The sequence below is a fragment of the Helicoverpa armigera genome, chromosome 20 (assembly GCF_030705265.1).
Source record: "Helicoverpa armigera isolate CAAS_96S chromosome 20, ASM3070526v1, whole genome shotgun sequence".
NCBI lineage: Eukaryota > Metazoa > Arthropoda > Insecta > Lepidoptera > Noctuidae > Helicoverpa > Helicoverpa armigera.
Window position 1 is genome coordinate 2,258,949 of NC_087139.1, and position 19,549 is coordinate 2,278,497.

Here is a 19,549-nt window from a genome sequence, read left to right on the forward strand (position 1 = left end):
GCAATATGTTTTTATACGCGTCCTTATTTAACGCCTACTTTAAGGTGGCATCGGAATCTTAGCATAACCGATCAACCGATGGTCATGTATTCCCGGAGCAACCGCGAAAACCGCAGGTTAACCTTGATTGAACCACCACCGGTGCTACTGTTGAGCAGCAAAAATCTTGTCGTTTTTTTCTCATCTGATATTAGCCCATTTACGTACTTAGTGTTTTCATGCATTTTAATAAGAATCGTGAAATTATAGTGGCCAACTTCGGACAAGCAAAGCTACTCGACAAGAGTTAAATCAATCATCATCATCCTCATCATCATGGTCAATTCAGCATATTTTCTCCATCCATACTCTTCTATCTGCCGTCATCTCACAAGTAACATTCTTTCTTACCATAAATAATAGTAATAAAAAAACTGATCATCTTCAGCCAATATGTACCTATCAGATTTATTTATATATCTTACCTTCCCGGGTTGGTGCGTGGTGGTAGGCGGAGGCAGGGGCGGCGAGGCATGTCCCACGTTGCTGGGCGAATGCCTCACTCTGTCCAGCGCCCTTGCCTGCTGCGCCTCGTACAGAGACGCGATCTTCATCTCTCGCTCTTGCATCTGCTTCTGTTGGAACCGGGCCTGAGGAAGGAGAGAATCTCTTCGTAGTAGATAGCCAGATCATTAAGGTTTTTGCTCGTTACGTCAGAGCAAAATACAAATGATAGACGATAAGGGATCCAGGTAGCTGAAACCTAGTAGGTATTGCGATTAAGATTATCATTAAAATACATTGACTGACGTGTGTACAGATATTCTGTTTCTCGTCAAGATGCCTCATACAGACACAAACAGTAGGTACACAGTTAGTGCAGTAATAAAATTGACGAAAACAATGGTTCTCAAAATCAAGAAATTTCAATTCCCCATTTGATGACCGTATATTCGCAAACTCAAGTCCAAGTTACTTAAGTTACCGATCCACGTAACAGATAAGATTAGTCACCGCAGTTTCTCAGAGTATCGCGATACCTCGGAGGCGTGAGGTCGGCGCCCACGCATCGCTGAACACAGACAACCTGTCAATCGACTCACAATGACAGTATTGTAGTGTACTTCCGTAAGCTAGGATTAATTACAATGAGAATTAGTGATCTGGCAGGAAGTCTAGTTGACGCCATTTTGGGCAAAAAACTTGACATTTTCAAAACTGTCTAAGTGTTATGTCTTTCCGGATTAAAGACTTCTTGGCTGTTCTTTCTACTAATGTATTTAGAGCATCTGAAACTGTTAGTTCTGGTCCTGATATCTCACCGGTCATATCGGATTGTCGTCCCATCAGACTATGAGAGTGAGGGAACTTAACATATCCTACGCAACTGCATCAGGTTGCATCGCCTAATTTTGTCGCGGACACGTAATCTTGCGCATTAAACCGTAGTTAGATTAACTAATCTGCTAGCTAACAGGTTAAAATCGGCAGTTAGGATGCGACACACTTGCATGCATTACAGAGTTTTACATCAGGGAGTTTGCATACTCCTCAATTTTTCCCGCAATATTGATCACAGGAAAAAATTGACACAATTGTCTTTTAGAGTCTCATTGGTTAAGACCATAAAAAACAAAATTGTGAGATTATTGCAATTATGAAGTGAGACAATTTCACGGTTGGATAAGATAGCATTCGGGTTGGTTTTTGCAACTTTATGGTGACTTTATACCATGACAGCTCGCTTGGAAATTTTGAAAATTGTGATGCCAGAATTTATCATTCAACAGTGAAGAGTGTGACGCCTAACTGGCCTGCCATACGGCTAGGCAGATGAAGTAGCTTCGGTTTTATACGAACCTAACTTTACAGTTATGCATACTACCTTACAATATGTGTAATGCACGATGCACGATTTGCATGTAATGTATTCGGCGTGCTCGTTGCATACGATCGTGACCGATAGACTATGACTTTATGTTCATGATGCCTCGCCTGCTAATGTGTAGGTTAGATTAACGTCCAGTTTGTTTGTTTATGAGAGAAGCTATTTTTAGATTTAGAATGTTGGTTTTGCCATTTTATTGTTAGGGCATAAACGTATAAAAGTTAGCGTATAAAGTTTGGTAAGAGAAAACTGAAGGGAAACGAAGATGAACGTATTTGATTGATCATGAAATTGAATATGCTGGGATTTCCAAGATAAAATAACAAAGTCAAATAGAAAAAGCAAAAAAAGAAGCGATAACGGCCTCGCAAAACAAATGAAAAGTGAAAGGAAAGACAATATTATTATAAAACAGCGTGTAATCACCGTGGGTGTATAATCGATAGTCAGGTTTATGCTAACGCCAAGGCTGGGTCCTTTTGAGGAGACAATCGGTTACGCGGAAGATTTGCTGCTGATGACGAATTCAAAGGTCATTCCGGGTACGATGAAACTATGTAGATAGGAAATTTCACTATCCGTATTTTAACGATGGATCGGTCAGATAACAAATAGATGAGTTTCTGGTTTTAAAACGACTACCTGAAATTATATTATAGTCGTGATCCCTAGTGGGTAAAGCACCATTCTGTCGAGTATCAGGGTGTGGGTTCGATTTCAGGTCAGGCAAAAACTAATACAACTTTTCTGAGTGTGTATGTACTTTCTAAGTATATCTTTGACACCACTGGCTGATAAAAAGGTGAAGGAAAACATTTTGAGGAAACTTGGTGTATAAGTCTGCAATCACCAACCCGCATTAACAAGCGTGGTGATTAATGCTCAATCCTTCTCCGTGTGAGAAAAGGCCTGTGCCCAGCAGTGGGACGGTAAAAAAAAGGCTGTAACAAAACAGAACAGAACCTGAAATTATTATTTTTTCACTAATGCAGAACAGCCGATCCAAAGCTACTGCGCAATACTAAGATTGCAGGTGCAACAATTAGACAGTTTAGCAGTTGCATTAGCAGTTAAACGCGACACGGATGTTGCAGTGCCAAGCGTAGCTTTATAATTATCTTCATCCTCACCTCATCATATCTCAAATGTGTCATAAATTACTTGTGGTAATTAGTTGTACGGTTTGTCAATCTTTTTCCTACGAATTACTTAAAGTGACAACAGCCGTTGCGATTAGAGAAATCTTTTTACATAAAATTATTTTTTCAATTATTTTAATTTAAAAAAATACATGTTTACTTCTTTATATTTCAAATTATTAATACAACTTGTACCTAAGTAGCTTACAGTGTTGATCCTGAAATTAACTTAAAAATCACGGTGTAGGTACTCTCTACAACACTACCGGCATTTACGATCAAACTCATAGAAAAACGTTCACTAATGAGACAGTATTTTAAACCCAATTAAACTATTTTAAATCAGTATTTAGGTCGATTCATTTCATCGTTTCTCCCTACATTTCTAAAGACCATATAAACAATTTAAAAGGCAACTGATAATTATCTGCAGTGTTTAGGCGAGCGAGTATGCAATGACCATAATAAGCGTGCGCGGGCGCACTGGACGCTTGAGTCACCAGTCAACGACCTTAAAAATGTAGATTGAGGTAAAACACCATGATAAAGCAGAAGTTGTTTGCATTTTATTGAGATATTATGCAATTTTTTACAGTTTTTTTGTTCAATCTGAGTTGAATAGTTATGAAAGTTTAATTGCTTTCTAAAGCCTTTTTATCGTCCCACTGCTGGGCCCAGGCCTCCTCTCATAAGGAGAAGGATTGAGCATTAATCACCGCGTTTATTAAAAGCGTAATAATGCAGTTTATTCAAGAAATATTTAATTTGCCACTGGTAGACGTATGTTTTGTTAACGATAACATTTAATAACCATTTAGTAGAGTCGATAGGTCTAGGTAGTTCAGTCTAATTCAGTTACATGTCTATGGATTATCATAGCTTTCAGACTTGTGTGAAGGCACGCGGTCAAATTATTTCTATGGGAACCTTTTTCAATTCCCAAAAAAAGTCTTATATTTTTTAATCAACATGGTATATATTTTAATTATTAGTTCTATGATAACAATAAAAACTCTCGAAACACCATTTCTTCTATCGAATTTGAACATAATAATTGACTGAAAGCCTCAAAATGGACATTCAAAACGGTTCGTTGTCCTGTCCAGTTCGATCGGTATCGAACACTCCTGATAACGAGTTCATTCACCTTCCGAACCATTAACAGTCATTTCACTTATTTCCAAGCATAATATTGTGTATTATGTATGTGTGGAACATAATGTGGAGTTCATACGCGTATTTTCACCCAACAAAACTATTGAAGACAGTTTGTTTGTATATTAACTTTGACTTTTATCAAAATATTTTATAGTCCATGAATTTAGGCTTCGCTCATAAATCCCCACTTCATTCGATTTTCAGGCCCTTTTTCATTCCTAGCTCGTACTGTCACGAAAATTTACTTTATTTTATCAAAATCTTACTTAGGTAATTTATTATGTTTAGTATGCTTTACTTTATTGCACTATTTAATAAAATTGCCTTACAGCAATCTTTCTAATGCATACCAATATTAACTATTTTAAAAATACATAAGAACCACCGCAGTATAAAGCTAGTTGTGTTTCCATTAAAATGACTCTTGAACGCAAACACCTTTTGTCCATTTGTACGTTGTTAATAATAAATGTGATTGGCCTATCTATATTACTAGGAATCTTTTACCACGGCGTTAACCGCCATGTTTTGTTTTTTCAGTTTTAATGGTTGGTTAAAATAGTTGAAGGTCATTCAGTAAGTACCCCTAGTATATTCAGATAGGCTGGGAATCAATACAGATGGCGTGAAGGAATTCTTCAGAATACGTAGGTAAAGAGTATTGAAATTTTATTGGTCCTTGGTAGCTTGGGAGTATTTTTAGATCTTGTGTAGAAGCCTATAATTTGTCTCAGAGGGCTTCGAAAGCAATTTCTAATATTTTTATTTATTTCGTAGACCACGCAAGTAAAACTGTTTGTCATTAAGAGCGTGTACGTCAACCGCGCGCCATTTGGCCTAAAATGGTACTTTTCAAACCACTGTTTCTCAGTAACTACTTATCCTATAACTATGTTATTTTTTAATAACGCAAGGTAATTTCACCGTCTATATAGTTAATTGAACATAAATTTCAATTTGTGTAGTTTAAATACTTAAAACCCCTATAACGTAACAGATGTTTTATAAAATTCCCGTTCAGCGTCTATTTCGAAGCTTAAATTCATGTGAAAACAGTGGCAAATCTAATCATATTTATTTTTTTACTCATAGACGAAATCCCCATGCATATAGTTAGTTGAAAACATTTTTTGATTTAGGTCTCTATCTTTCAGAAAAAAATATTATAACAATGTGAAAAATTGTGAATTTCAAATGCTTTTTTTACCTATCTATCTTACTTAATTTAATATAACAATTATTTACTATAGTAATATAACTCTTTCTTTAAAACATAAACTTTATATTATAATTTAATCTCTCGTTTTTATTTTTTTATAAATTATTTAAAAACTACTATAAAACGCTGCACGCGAGTCAACTCAAACCAGACCGCCGCAAGGCTTCACAGAGAGAGGACGTGTCGCTCCGTCACATCGCGTAGGGTGAATAACCTCTGCCGTGGATACCGAGAATAGAGTACATTTCAAGCGCGACCAACAAATCTTGATACATTACTATTTTATTTAAAGCTCAATTTTGAAGCATATTTTTTTTATCGATTGAGTTGAAATTTTGTTTGAATGTTCAGTTTTAATGACAATGTATGATTCTATATCCAATATGGCGGTATACCCAAGATGGAGAAAAAAATGTTTTTAATGCATTCCTACGATATGGGTATCAAATGAAAGAGCTTGCTATGAATAACTCGAAAAAAAATGTGTCGCGAGTCTAAATCCAATATGGCGGACTCCTTAGGCTGGAAATCACTTATTGCAGATGTCTGTCACCAATCGAGCTATAATTTTTTTTTTCATTTTGGATACCCGTTGTTTTTTAACCCCCGACGCCAAAACGACGGGGTGTTATAAGTTTGACGTGTCTGTGTGTGTGTGTGTGTGTGTGTGTATGTGGCATCGTAGCTCCCAAACGGATGATCCGATTGTAATGCGGTTTTTTTTGTTTAAAAGGTATGTCAGTCGGGAGTGTTCTTAGCTATGTTTGGTGGAAATCGGTTCAGGTCTTCAAGGTCATCAGCTCGTTTGCTAGATGTGATAGGAATGTTACACGCTCAGTTTACTGGCAAGTATATGTGGGATCTGAAATTTGAAACACTAATGTCTTTTGGAACCACTGAGCTAGTCTGCTGTTAGGGCACGAAGGTAGGAGACGTAACCCTGAACTGCCTTTTAGTAAACCTATCGAGTTTGGGCTTGTTGAATTTGTCTTGACGAGTTCTCTTCATGTTTCTGATTGACGAGAACCTGATGCTGGAAATGGGATGTGGCGGATGAAACCCTGGAATGTCGGAATGAAACGGATAAACCGATTTATATTTTTGCTGAAAATCTAGAATGTCCAAAGGTTAATCTTTATTGTTTCTCAATCTGTGCAATTCTCCCAGAGCCAGTTTGTCATGAGGATTGTTAAACAGCTTCCTTTGGCCGAGATCGCATATAGCGACCCCATCTTAAGATAAAATAAATTAAATGAAAGAAGGAAAAATTAAGGAGCTCCTTTAAAAAGCATGAAATAAAATTAAATTATAAATTAAAAAAAACCCCCGACCCAAAAAAAGTACGCAATAATTATGACAAAAGGTTAAAACGCTAAACCCCATAAAAAGCAAAAAATAACTTTTAACACTACGTAAACTAAATTTTGACGTGTCGGGGGACCGCTTTTTACCTTCATAAATACTTACATAAATCAAATGATACCTACCTAATTACAAAATTCGTTTACAAAAAAAACACGTATCTAAAGTAATGAATTAGAGCGGTCCCCCGACACGACAAAATTTAGTTTACGTAGTGTTAAAAGTTATTTTTTGCTTTTTATGGGGTTTAGCGTTTTAACCTTTTGTCATAATTATTGCGTACTTTTTTTGGGTCGGGGGTTTTTTTAAATTTATAATTTAATTTTTATTGTACCCAAATTTTGACTTTTGATCTCGAATAACTTTTGAAGCATATAGGATAGATAACTTAAAACTTTATTTGCAATGGTAAACCCAAGCTCTTCACCAATATTTGGCTTTCCGGCAATTGTTGTTATTTGACCACAATTTTTCGGTCTGGATGGACTGGACCATTCATATAAACAATCAATTTTTCAAATCGGTCCAGGCGTCTTTGGGAAATCGAAAACAATCAAATTGAGAACAATCACAAAACAATCTAATTGAAACCTCCTCCTTTCTTTTTTTGAAATCGGTTAAAATACAGAAACTCTTAACATTGTCATTAATCATCAGTCGACTATTTAGTACTGTTGAAAATTGTATGTAATATACAGAAAGTCCTCAAAACCAAGGTTTTCATAGGTGCCCGATTTTTTTGCAAAAGAGTGTAAGTATTAACGACTTATTTTCATGCTTTTATATTTTAGACATCCATAGACTTACACTATTTTCCCGCTATTAACTATTTACTAAATAATATATTTTTTGTTCTACCAATTTCACTCGAAAGGATCAAAATGGTTTGTGTGACTATACGTGAAGTATGATAGGCACGCACACAGCCGCGACGCTAGTCTGCGCGGTTTTTTGCGTTGAATTACCTAAAGTTGACATCGCGTTCGCGCGCCGAGCGTACACGCTCTTAAGTCAAATATCAATAGAATTAGTTAATTAGGACAAGCTGGACAAGACAAACAAATGAACATTAGACGGGGAAGAAAGATTGTTTGCTTAACAGAGCAATCTCATATACATATACCTCATCATATCATCATATTTATTTCATACTAGCTTCCGCCCGCGGCTTCGCACGCGTAGAGTTCGGACATCGAGTTTCCAGAATTTTTTTTGCTATAAACCTCACGGAGCCCAAGACCTTTCCAACGAATGCAAAACCGTGGAAATCGGTTCGTGCATTCTAAGGTTATAGCGTCAGGGAGGAAAACCCGACTTATTTTTATATAATAGATATACTCAATTATACCTGTGTATCATGAATAAATGATTTGATTTGATAAGTGCATTCCCTTCTCTTCAGTGATTAACTGATTAAGATGCAACTACCACACGTAAGGATGTATAAAAGTGAAGAATGCCAGAAATATAGGTAGGTACACTGCATTTGTGTACATTTCTGGCATTCTTCACTTTAATTTACACTTCAATTTGTAAACAACTACAATGTTGACAATAATATTTTACTTCGATGCAACAAGCGTGCCTACGAAGTTGAGTATAATAAGTCCTTTTCGGCGATATTTCTTTTTCTTAACCAGTTTCATTGCAAGGATGCAATCTGAAACCTTGCACGCAAAACAAAAAGAAAATAAAAGGTCAATGACAGTTTAACTGTGATTTTTAAACTGGTTTCGTAGTAATTATTTAAAGCGTATAATTTGCGAGTAATATGCAACAATGTTATGCAGATATGTAACAAGATTTTACTAAGGCGTTTTTTTTCTACTTATTCGCAATACCAAGCAATTTTCATTAAAATAGTATTGCAAAACTTACTGTCTAATCCCCGAAAAATTACAGGAAATGGCACTAACTAAAATAATCTCTGAATCCTCTGGCATCTGAAATCCTCGTGTTTTTTTTCAATGCACAAATATCGACCCTTTATTAAATACCTTAGAATCTTGAATAGTCAGCCAACCGTTCCTTATCTCGGCCGGATCGGCGTCTTCCAGAGATATCGAGGATATGCTCCGAGGACCTCTGGCCCTCCGATGTCCAGGGTCCCACCAGTTCACGTGATCTAAGGAACGCGAGATGCCTCGAGCGTCCATGAGATGCAATTTGATAATTTGTCGAAAGTAATATCTTGGATATACAATGATAACAGAATTTAGTTTTGAAAATTCTTTTCACATGACAGTCTATTTGAAGTACAAGTACGAAACTTTTTTAATTGGAATAACGTCTACCCTTCTCCGAAGTCGAAAGCTGAATGAATCCGAGGGTTGTTTGTTTGACATTCCCGTTGCTTAGCAACAGACCACGTGGAAATCCAATGTCATGGCATTATGAATAACGCATGACCTTTGTGGGACTACTGTTAACTTGACCCAGTCATGCAAACTTATTACCGCATTTTGCTCAACTGAAAGAGACCGTCATTCTTAGAGTCAAGGTTGAATTTTGAGTGGTGATCGGTCTATTTGAGATGAGAAGATAGATGCTGTATATCTTGGGCTTAAGGTCGTTAGTATTATAACAGTATTTTTTCAGTATAAAAGTCTTTGTTGATCGTGCAAACAATACTGGGAGGTTCTCAAGTTTCCTCTGACAATGGATCGGCTTACAAAGTTTATTGTCACGGTCTCAATAGCGGCATAACTTTGTTGATTGGATGAGGTTCTTTAATAATTAAATTCACTATGTTATCTTTGATTACTGCCTTATTTTAAGCACTCAACTTTCTTTAACAAAGTGGTCGTCTTGAAACCGGATTATGTGAAAACAAATGTGTTTACTTATCGCGAAATTAGTTATTAATGCCTAGAAAGTCTTGTGCAAAAAAGTTCACAAGTTAAATGCATAACGTATATTTCTTCCAAATAATTTTGATGGCGTAATTATTGCGTCAACACGCTGGACAACGCCCATCCTTGTTTTCTAGAGGAGCATTAATCACCAACCCGCACTGAGCAAGCGTGGTGATTAAAGCTCAATCCTTCTCCGTATAAGAGGAGGCCTGTGCCCAGCAGTGGGACGATAAAGAGGCTGTAACAGAACAAGAGGAGCAGGTAAAATGCCTTCATAAGATGGAAACTAACGACGATGTCAGTCATCTGCTAAAACCTGGTCTTAGTTAATTACCTTTCATATTGTATGTCATGTTAGGCATATGGAAATACGGCAACTACTTAGCAGTCATCTTAAATTGAGTACAGACAGATTTATCTTAGTGCACCATGGGAAAGTTTCTGCTTAGCTAGAACACCTCGTTTATTATCATCACTTTCTAACTTTCAACTCCTTGCAAATCTGCAGATCATAACGCTGTTCTATCTTTTCAACTATCAAAAAAAATTAAGTCTTATCACGTAGGTTTTATGCATCATATTGTTATGTATCGCCCACGTCTCCCAGCTGACCATGTAAGCCGAAGATTTATTGTGAGGAACCTGAGTCATGCCTCCTTGTATGGTCACCTGCTTAGACGAACATGACAGATGACGTCACAACTTTCCTTCTCGGTGCTCCGCCATCTTGAAAGGTCGTCTGAAGGCTTGACATATACTTTGGTCGGACACCAAGGTCGGTTCAGAGTTTGGAAACTGCTGCAATCTTAACTAGAAGTGTGTGCGAAATTGAAACTTATGTCGACAAAGTTAAATGTTGTTTTGGTTTGGGCTATAATGGTTAGCGACATAACCTCGCTTGCGATTTTTATATGGTAAACTTGTTTATGGTCATTGCCTTAATTTTGCATTGAATTTCTTAATGATGTCGTTCCAAATTGTTTATGTATTTATTAAGTAAAGTTTGTGTTTGTTTAATTTAATAAGACGGCGTGTTCCAACTTTGGCTTCTTTGTATTTAGAGACAATTTAAGTATTTATATTTTTTTACAACATTTTTAATTTTATTCATCTTCTTTGTCTTGCAGGTTAAGTTAACTTAACTGATTAACATAATCAATCGCATAATTCCCGTTAGAGACACTACAATAGGCCCTTCAACCTCCTTCAAGCATTGCAAGCATTCTAATCTTATCAACACCTGATACTTGAACAACAAACAACTTGTGGCTTACAGAACCGGTTTGTTCACAGTAAATATGTCTCCGTCCACCCTTGCATCCTCCCACGTCAACTGCATTAGGCTTCACTGCATCTTTTGTTTGCAAATAATCATCTTGTTTGCCTACTGTATGCATAGATGCATCTAGGACGAGTTTCTAGACTTGGAAACTGATTCACTCAGTTGATATAAGCTAGGATTCATCCTCCTCCGAGCCTTTTTCCCAACTATTTTGGGGTCGGCTTCCAGTCTAACCGGATTCAGCTGAGTACCAGTGCTTTACAAGGAGCGACTGCCTGTCTGACCTCCTCAACCCGGTTACCCAGGCAACCCGATACCCCTTGGTTGGACTGGCGTCAGACTTACTGGCTTCTGACTACCCGTAACGACTGCCAAGGATGTGCAATGACAGCCGGGACCTACAGTTTAACGTGCCATCCGAAACACAGCCAATGGTGTCTAAGATATACTTAGAAAGTACATACAAAGTTAGAAAAGTTGCATTGGTACTTGCCTGACCTGGGATCGAACCCGCGTATAAGCTAAGATTAAGACATACGCTAGGATTATAAAGCCGAATGCTGTAAAGTTGGACCAATAATGAACTTAGTCATCCAGTGGACCTTAGTAAGAAACAACAAGTAATCCATATCTTATGCTGTTCACCCATTACCCGTCTCTTCAGTACATCTGTCACTGTTTTTCCCTGCAGTCATGTAGCGGGCTGGCAGCCATTAAACCCGCGTGCCACAGGTTCCATGCCGGTTCGCACGCCACCGACATCCGTTGACACACTTACTTTAAAAGGCATTAGCCGTATTTATGCCAAACACCCTATGAAGGTAATTTCGTACTAAAACGAAATCGTCGGAATAATGGCGCGATTGATTTAGATTAGCGGTTGTGATTTGGTTTGTTTATTTTTTCTTTTGGTTTTTGGGGTGGCCATTTTGGGTATCTTCATAGGTCGTTCGTAGTCTGTTTGTAGGTTACAAACACATGTATCTTTGTCTTGATTACACGTCGCAGAACCAAAATCTATAATGTATAAATAACCTCATCTCATCAGCCAAGTTAAGCCCTAAAAATATTTCTCGTGACAAATAAAATAATCAACATCCATAATTCAAAACCAATAAAGTCCTATCGGAAAAAGGATAAGCGTAATCAATGGATCATGATAAAACTCCCACAGAACTTGATTGGAATATAAATCTTTTCGCAAGACAAAGCCTTTTACCATTGCAAAGATACAGACCTAAAAGCGGAATTGCTCCATATCTTTCTCTGGATAAGTCACTCTTAATGAATGGTGGCAAGATAAATGTATCGATTATTTCAACGATATCGTTAATCAATTAAGAAGTGATCGAGTCACCCACGCACAGGGAATTGGGTAAAATGCTTATAAAACAATGCTGTAGCCTAGTTTGTTTGTAGTTCTCGTTTCCTGGTTTAACATTCCAGGGTGTGGTTTGCTTTCAGTCTATAACTTTAATTTAATACAATGTAATCTTTGAAATTTTCAACGCCTATTTGGTGTTCCTATTTAATGTCGGTTCAGTTGATACAGAGGTTTTCCCGAACAATGCACAAACTCAGAAGAATCACATGCATGAAATCAGTTTTATTTGTTAACATACCTTTGCCTAGGTATGTTAACAAATAATGGTCTTATTTTTTGAGTTACAAATCGCCATGTTGTGCCTGGAGGTGTAACTGTATTTCAATCTGGCGTCCTTACATAAATTTTCAGTTCAATGAGTTGTTGAAAGCGTGAAAGATCTAGAATCTAGACAGATGGAGATTTTACACTTTCGCAATCATTAGTTTTTTTGGGTTTTTGTGCAAACTAAAATGTCGCCAAGTTTTAGTGGATAGTTTCGAAATGCTGAACAACGTAGCTTATGATATCATTTCTAGATGACACAACGATCAAATTTTAGTACGAGTAAAGATTTTCATGAGATTAATAAGGTAAGTCAAAATTCTTCTAAGCAATTGTCAACTCAATACAGGTAAATTAATAAACATAGGTTCTAGTTTTCGTTATACCACTAATTGTCTGATCGTTAAAGCGACATTGAAAGGTGAAGGTCAAGGTGAATCCGTATGACAGTTTTAAACTGTTTATTTTTATACCTGATTACGTAGAATGCTTATGTAAGTAAACTTTATTTTTCTCAACGGCTTAAGTTGAAGGGAATCGGAACCAGATTAGAAGATTTTGTCGCAAAAGATTTAAGAATTTACATTTGCATACATAATGAGGGTTGACCTACATGTCCAAACTATTAATAAAAAAAACATAGAAAACCCTTATTACTTCACCTGATTTTATCATATAATTTTCCATCAATTTTCATAAAAGTCGAATCGCTTAGCCGAATTTTGTTAAGCGGTTTGACCTTGAAAATATAAGTACAGACAAAAATACGTAATTCCTCCTATAATCATGTTATTATTTATGGATGTTACATAGGAACATTATGTATCTGTGCCATATATTGTGTAGGTAGTAAAATAGCGTGCAAAACAGGAAACTGAGGCGTGCGTGGCAGTAATTAAAGTAGCTATCATAATAGCAGGGCTTGGTTTGTTTCGGTCGCATAATGAATTGAACGACAGCAATGTACAAATAGGATGGAACAAAATTAGCCCTTATTACGTTGGTTAACTTTTGGACATAAGTCAGAAGTCTATATCTTCAATTTGACAAATCTACCATTAAATATGCAGACATGTAGTTGTATAGCCGCATACATCTATCAATCCCAATAAAGTAAATCTATCTACACGTGAAAGTGTTTCTGGCCAAAAGCTCTAAATTAACTTTGATTCATAGTCTATTAAGGAGTATTCATGAACAGTGAAAGATCAAGCAGACACTAAATTCACCCGCCTAACGATGTCACATTCTGAAATATCAATTCAGTAATTTATGTAGCCATTACAATGAACGGCTGCAAAGTACGTGCTTAAATGTTTTTTTTTTATAATGGGTTTGACCTACAATTTCAAATCAATTATCCTTACTAAGTAATGTTAGTCTCAATGACTTTCACGCCAAACCTATTGAACCGATAGCCAAAACGGTCTAGTCTGTATACCTACTAGAGCCTGAACAAGGACAAAGAAAACAGTATAGAGATCCTCTTTCTTCTTGGGAGGTCGGTTGAAGAGGACACGAGCTACTTTTTACCCGTTTGCGGTAAGTGGTTCCGCCGGGACATTTGTGAAACCGTGGCGAATACCAATTACTTACTCTATATTTTCACATTTTCTGCACCATCAATTAAGATATACTTATGTATAACTACAATATTACATCACCACATATGATTATCGTCCCATAATTTCATGTTGTCGGTTATCAAGTATGCCGTAATATGTATGTGTCCCATAATAATACACGAACACCATCAGTGTATACGCACAGCTTTATACTACACTACAGTAATAGATTATTTGTCTGGTTGGACACCGTGACCAGACGGACATAATGACCAGTTGAATCATTTTATACTGAGGCACATTGATTGCTGTCTGCGGGACTTATTAAGGCTTTGATTTTAAAATTTTTTGTAAGTTTAAAACAAGTTTCACGAAAATAGTTTATGTTTTTGAGGGTCTGACTCAACGCAGATCTTTTGACTGTCAATTAAATTTCACACTTGAGATGGCGCTTCCTCTCGGTGTCTCAATTTACATAATATATCTTAAGCAGTTACTTTTATAAATATTATCACGACAGACGAAACAACAAATATCAGCAAAAAAAAAAACGATTTTTCGTATATGCGCAGACGCACAAACCACGAGCCTAACACAATAACCATGTCTCAATCCCATAGCAGAGGAATTAATAGCCCAACAAAGAGCAAGTGGCCTATTAATAGCGACACTAATCATGTTGTACGTACACCACTCCATCGCGTATGATTATACGACGCATGCGCAGTGCAATGTTCTCTTAAGATCGAACAGGGAAACTATGGAGCTGGCATTGTGTTGTGTTTTTGGTTGGGTATGTAAGGCGGAAGGAGCGTGCGTTGGTTAACAATGTGGATTGATTTAATAAGAGTTCGGTCAGGGGTACAGTTTTTTAGTTTAGTTTCTATACTAACCAGAATAAAGGATTTCGATGGGAAAAAGTTGAGAGTAGAGCTTGTACCATATTGAACATTAAGTATTTGATTTGGATTGAACAAAAATGCTCGAAAGGCAAAGCATAATATTGGATTGCTACTGGAAAATAATGTGCACGTTATCCTGAAGGATATGATATGTTGAATTCAAGACAGTAATATTAAGTCCGCGATGTCGCTTAAGTTTGATCAACTTTATGCACTATTCTTAAAATACTCAGAATCTTAGAAGGGCTAGATAGCGCTACGCAGCACTAGGAATCAACATAATCATGTGAACTTCACAGAATAACACGCAAAGCGACTACTCAATTAGAACTCTTTAGAATTTATTCAAATTGCAAATCTAATAAGAAGCTATATTCTAAGTAACGTTGGTACCAAATGAAATTGAGATCTATAGAAGGTTGTAGGGTTGTTCGAAACGGCCCTGATACATGAAGGGCTCCAGTCAGTCAGTGAGTATTAGTTAGTAAGAGTCTGACACTCCCTCACGATGCACACACCACAGAGTCATTTGATGATTTCCCATCAAAAACTTAAGAAGTTTTCAAAGGCATAGAGCAATCATGTCACTGCCTTGCTACAATCAAATTGCAATTCTAAAACCGGTACAAACACATATAACTCTAATAATCTCATTGTAAAAGTTCTATGTCAGAAAAAAATCTACAAAATGCGTCTCAACACATTTCTTCTCCCATTGAGTCAAGTGGCCATTATGATACATTCTTCAATTAGTCAGGGCATCATGTTGCCACCGACGGATAACCAACAAAAGTACCAGGAGCGCATAGCCGTTAGATACTTCGAGGAACAGCTCGACGCCCATTAATTGTACGGAATTAATTACATTACATTTGTGTTAATTGCCGTGGAAATTCACTTACGGATCTTGTTAATCAATAGAAAAGGTACAGTCAACTAATTGTATGAAAAGTCTGTGAGTCACTAATCAGCTGAATAATAATCACTGAAGATATACTTTACTAGCCGTTTTCCCGCGGTTTCACCCGCGTCCCCTGGGAGCTACTGCCCGCACCGGGATAAAATATAGCCTATGTTACTCGCAAATAATATAGCTATCTAATGGTGAAAGACTATTTTAAAATCGGTCCAGTAGTTTTTGAGTTTATCCATTACAACCAAACAAACAAACAAAGTTTTCCTCTTTTTAATATTAGTAAAGATAGGGCTAATTAAGGGTGTAAAAGGGTGGGTGTCTTTCATCACCATAATATGAAAATTAAAGAAAAAAATTCGGTAACACCACGCTCTATGATAAAAAGTACTAGGAACACATAACAACGAGAAGCTAATTGCGGCTAGAGTATAAATGGAAAATTAAGGTTAAGAACATTTAAATCTTTGGAATAAATTCTTAGTAGGAATGCAACCGAGCAATATGCAAGTCAAATTAATGTTAAACAATGAGGCAGACACACAAAGTGTGCCATGGGTACCATTAGGCTAATGAGTGCGTACGAACAACCAAGACTTAATTAGTTATAATAAGGTTTTCAATAAACATCACTTTTAAGAAGCTATATGAAAGTGTAAATAAGTACTGTTAAACTAATTTGTGAGTTCAATTGCTGGCTATTTACAAAGAGCTATTTAAATATACATTCATAAAATCCTCTAAATCTTTTGTTCTATTTTCATATATCATTGTCTTATTTAAAATCCCAGACATTTATATAGCGAAACTAAATTAGCAATACCAAAACTGTATTCTTCTGGTTCCAAAAATGTTCACGGCCGTTTTATAATACCTCTGTAGGTGTAATATAAAAATACCGAGATAGGAAATCGATACGAGAGTTTTGCGATCGTCCCACACTAGTTTTCAGCTTAACTGTCAGTTTTGGCCTAATTTATGCTCGCCATTGTCTTAAATGTTTTGCTTTTGGGAAGTTTTAAGTTTCATAAGTTGTTTGTTTTATAACTGTGTAAAATGTTATCGTCAAAATTCTCTGAGTAGACGGTCCAACTAAATGAAGTAGGAAATCCGTACTTAAGAGAGCAGCATGCATTTTTCCCATTGTCGTCAAGTGAAGTCATAATTTTCTTGGATACTATATCGATGAACATGAATAAAAAGAATTCTACTCGACCCAGTCTGCAGTTAAGTATCGCTTGCTAACATACTTTAAGTATTTAATATTACCGCCGGGAATTCCACCCCTCGGCCTGAGAAACGTCGTAACAACTACAAACATTCTAAAAATACTGTAACCATAATGTTTTCAATGTGTTTTGTACACTTTGTAGGTTGTTTTTGCACAATGCATTCCATTTGTCACTTGCATTCGAAGCGTGTGAAAAGTTTATAAACTTACACCGTGCCATCCGTTGTAACGAATCACATACATTGCTGCAACCTTACTTATAAATATAATTGTCAGTCTTTATGTAATGTTGTTACAAAATAAAACGGTTTTATAGCTACGGAGCTATGTCATAACTTGGCAAAGAACAAAATATCTTGTTTGAAGTTAAACTTATGTATGTACGGTCTTGAAAAGCGGGCAAAACCTCATTTACTATTTGTCAGAGAAAAATTACATTTTTGTTAGGATGTTGAGCATAAAAGAGACGAGGATTCTGAACCAGACTATATCAAATACTTATGGGTTCAAAATCAATCTTTAGTACATTTATTGCGGTACTACTTATAAACAATTCCTAGAATTATGATCGAAGATGAAAATAACTCTCAGATTGCCAAAATCTGAGTAACATTCAGTATTTCAGTGGTGGTTTAGTAATATAAGCGCTATCATCAATTACCCTAATTTTACCACCAAAACATGGTATGTGACGTCATTCTGCAAAATAGGTTTTAAGGTTATCTCCTCATTAATAGGGAGGGACCTAAAAAACTAAGTAATTAGGACAAAAGTACTGGTTCCAGCGATTTGTTTGCTCAACTTTTACGATCGATTGGTCATATCGCGATAAGTTTGAAGCGATAAATGAATCATGCCGTTTTTTGCAAATACTACTTGAGTCACTATTCTTGAAGATTAGATTTTTAGCGTAAGTTAGGGCACTATTTTCCTGTTAGATACATAAATAATAATTATCATGTTTTCTACGGGTTACCAACGATGTCTATTACTTCAGAATGAAAAGTTCTTAAAGTGATTATAATTTCGTTTCTGGCGTACACGCATCTATAGGAATCAAACGTGACGAATGCTTATTTACATAAAATCTCATGAAACCTTGTCTTGGATAACTGTGCAAAGGTTCTCTTGGATTCGATTCATATGAATCTTTCGGCACGTTCGACTTCAATAGATGTGTGTTCACCATTATTATTTAAGTCTACCTATTAGATAGACTTTAAAACTTGTTCTAACATAGAATGCTGATCCATTTACGAAATCCCTCCGGCTACTTTAAGCAGCAACAAGTGCTTATAAGATACCATGGTGTAATGAGTATTACAAGTCTGTATTTACAACGAGCCCTTTTAATTTAGAACCAGCTATTTATGCTTGTTATAAAATAATGGGCATATCTACCTAACAGGTTTTATGCAGTTTTCTGAAGTAATGGGGTTTAGTAGAAGACAGCCTTTTAAACTCCAGCCAGCTTACGTAAATTACAACTGTTTTACTGTACAAGTTGTATTTATTGTTACATATCGCTATTATGTTGCAGCTTATTCTTCTATTTAGTTATCACAGTGATTATAGGTGTTATAAAATTACCCGTGAAACTGAAAGGAGGTTAAATAAATGGCTCTTTATAGTGAACTAACTAATCACTCTTTACGGAAGATCATTGATAACACCTTTTCTGTACCAAAAATGGGACGTCACCCAGCTACAGAACAGAAAGTAGGCCTCTAATAGTCCTTAGATTACACCAAAGCAAAGACAAGCCTATCTGGTCATAGATCTAAGAGTTAAAACATCGCTTGTCCTCATTTAAATATCCCTTAATCCCTTGCTTAAGCAACAAGATTATAATCTAGGACAAAGCTTTCCCCTTTTGATAAGATTAGCTGAGTGAGTTTCCTCTGTATTATAAAGCTAGGAGGATTATGTTAGCAAGAAATATGACGTCATTGGGTAATGGATTTGTTGGGAATGTTAGAGATGTCCCGATTTTTCGAAACGGGAAGTTACGTAAACGGTATACGGGAATGCTTTACCGATTTTAAAGGAATGTACTTATTTTATGATGGTTTCTTAGCAACTTAGAGCTGTCTTTGGGTGGAGTGAATACTGTATTATTTTCATTCTTAACTTTGGTATTAATTCTGATAAATTGAACAGATTTAGGTAATAAGGTAAATAAATCTTTAGAAATTATCCTTAATACACGATACTTTCAATAGAAATGAGGATTACAAAACAAAGCAATCGTTTTGGAAACGATACCATACAGACTAAAGTATCATTTGAACAATATAGAGCCACTATCGTTGATTAGAAATAGATGAATATCAGAATACGGTAGTAGAGTTACCTATTCACAATGATTTGTCAAAACGAAAAACTCATACAAATACTATTTAATGAGC

The 19,549-nt window shown here is 36.3% G+C and overlaps 1 protein-coding gene across 2 annotated transcripts in view; it reads right to left on the bottom strand.

Annotated features, from left to right (window-relative positions):
* LOC110379532 (uncharacterized protein) overlaps positions 1–19,549 on the bottom strand; it is a 31,106-nt gene that overhangs the window by 5,651 nt on the left and 5,906 nt on the right. For both annotated transcript variants that reach the window (XM_064039739.1, XM_021339237.3), the window contains exon 2: positions 465–629. In XM_064039739.1, the coding sequence (XP_063895809.1) occupies positions 465–629 (165 nt within the window). The remainder of the gene's footprint in view (positions 1–464; positions 630–19,549) is intronic.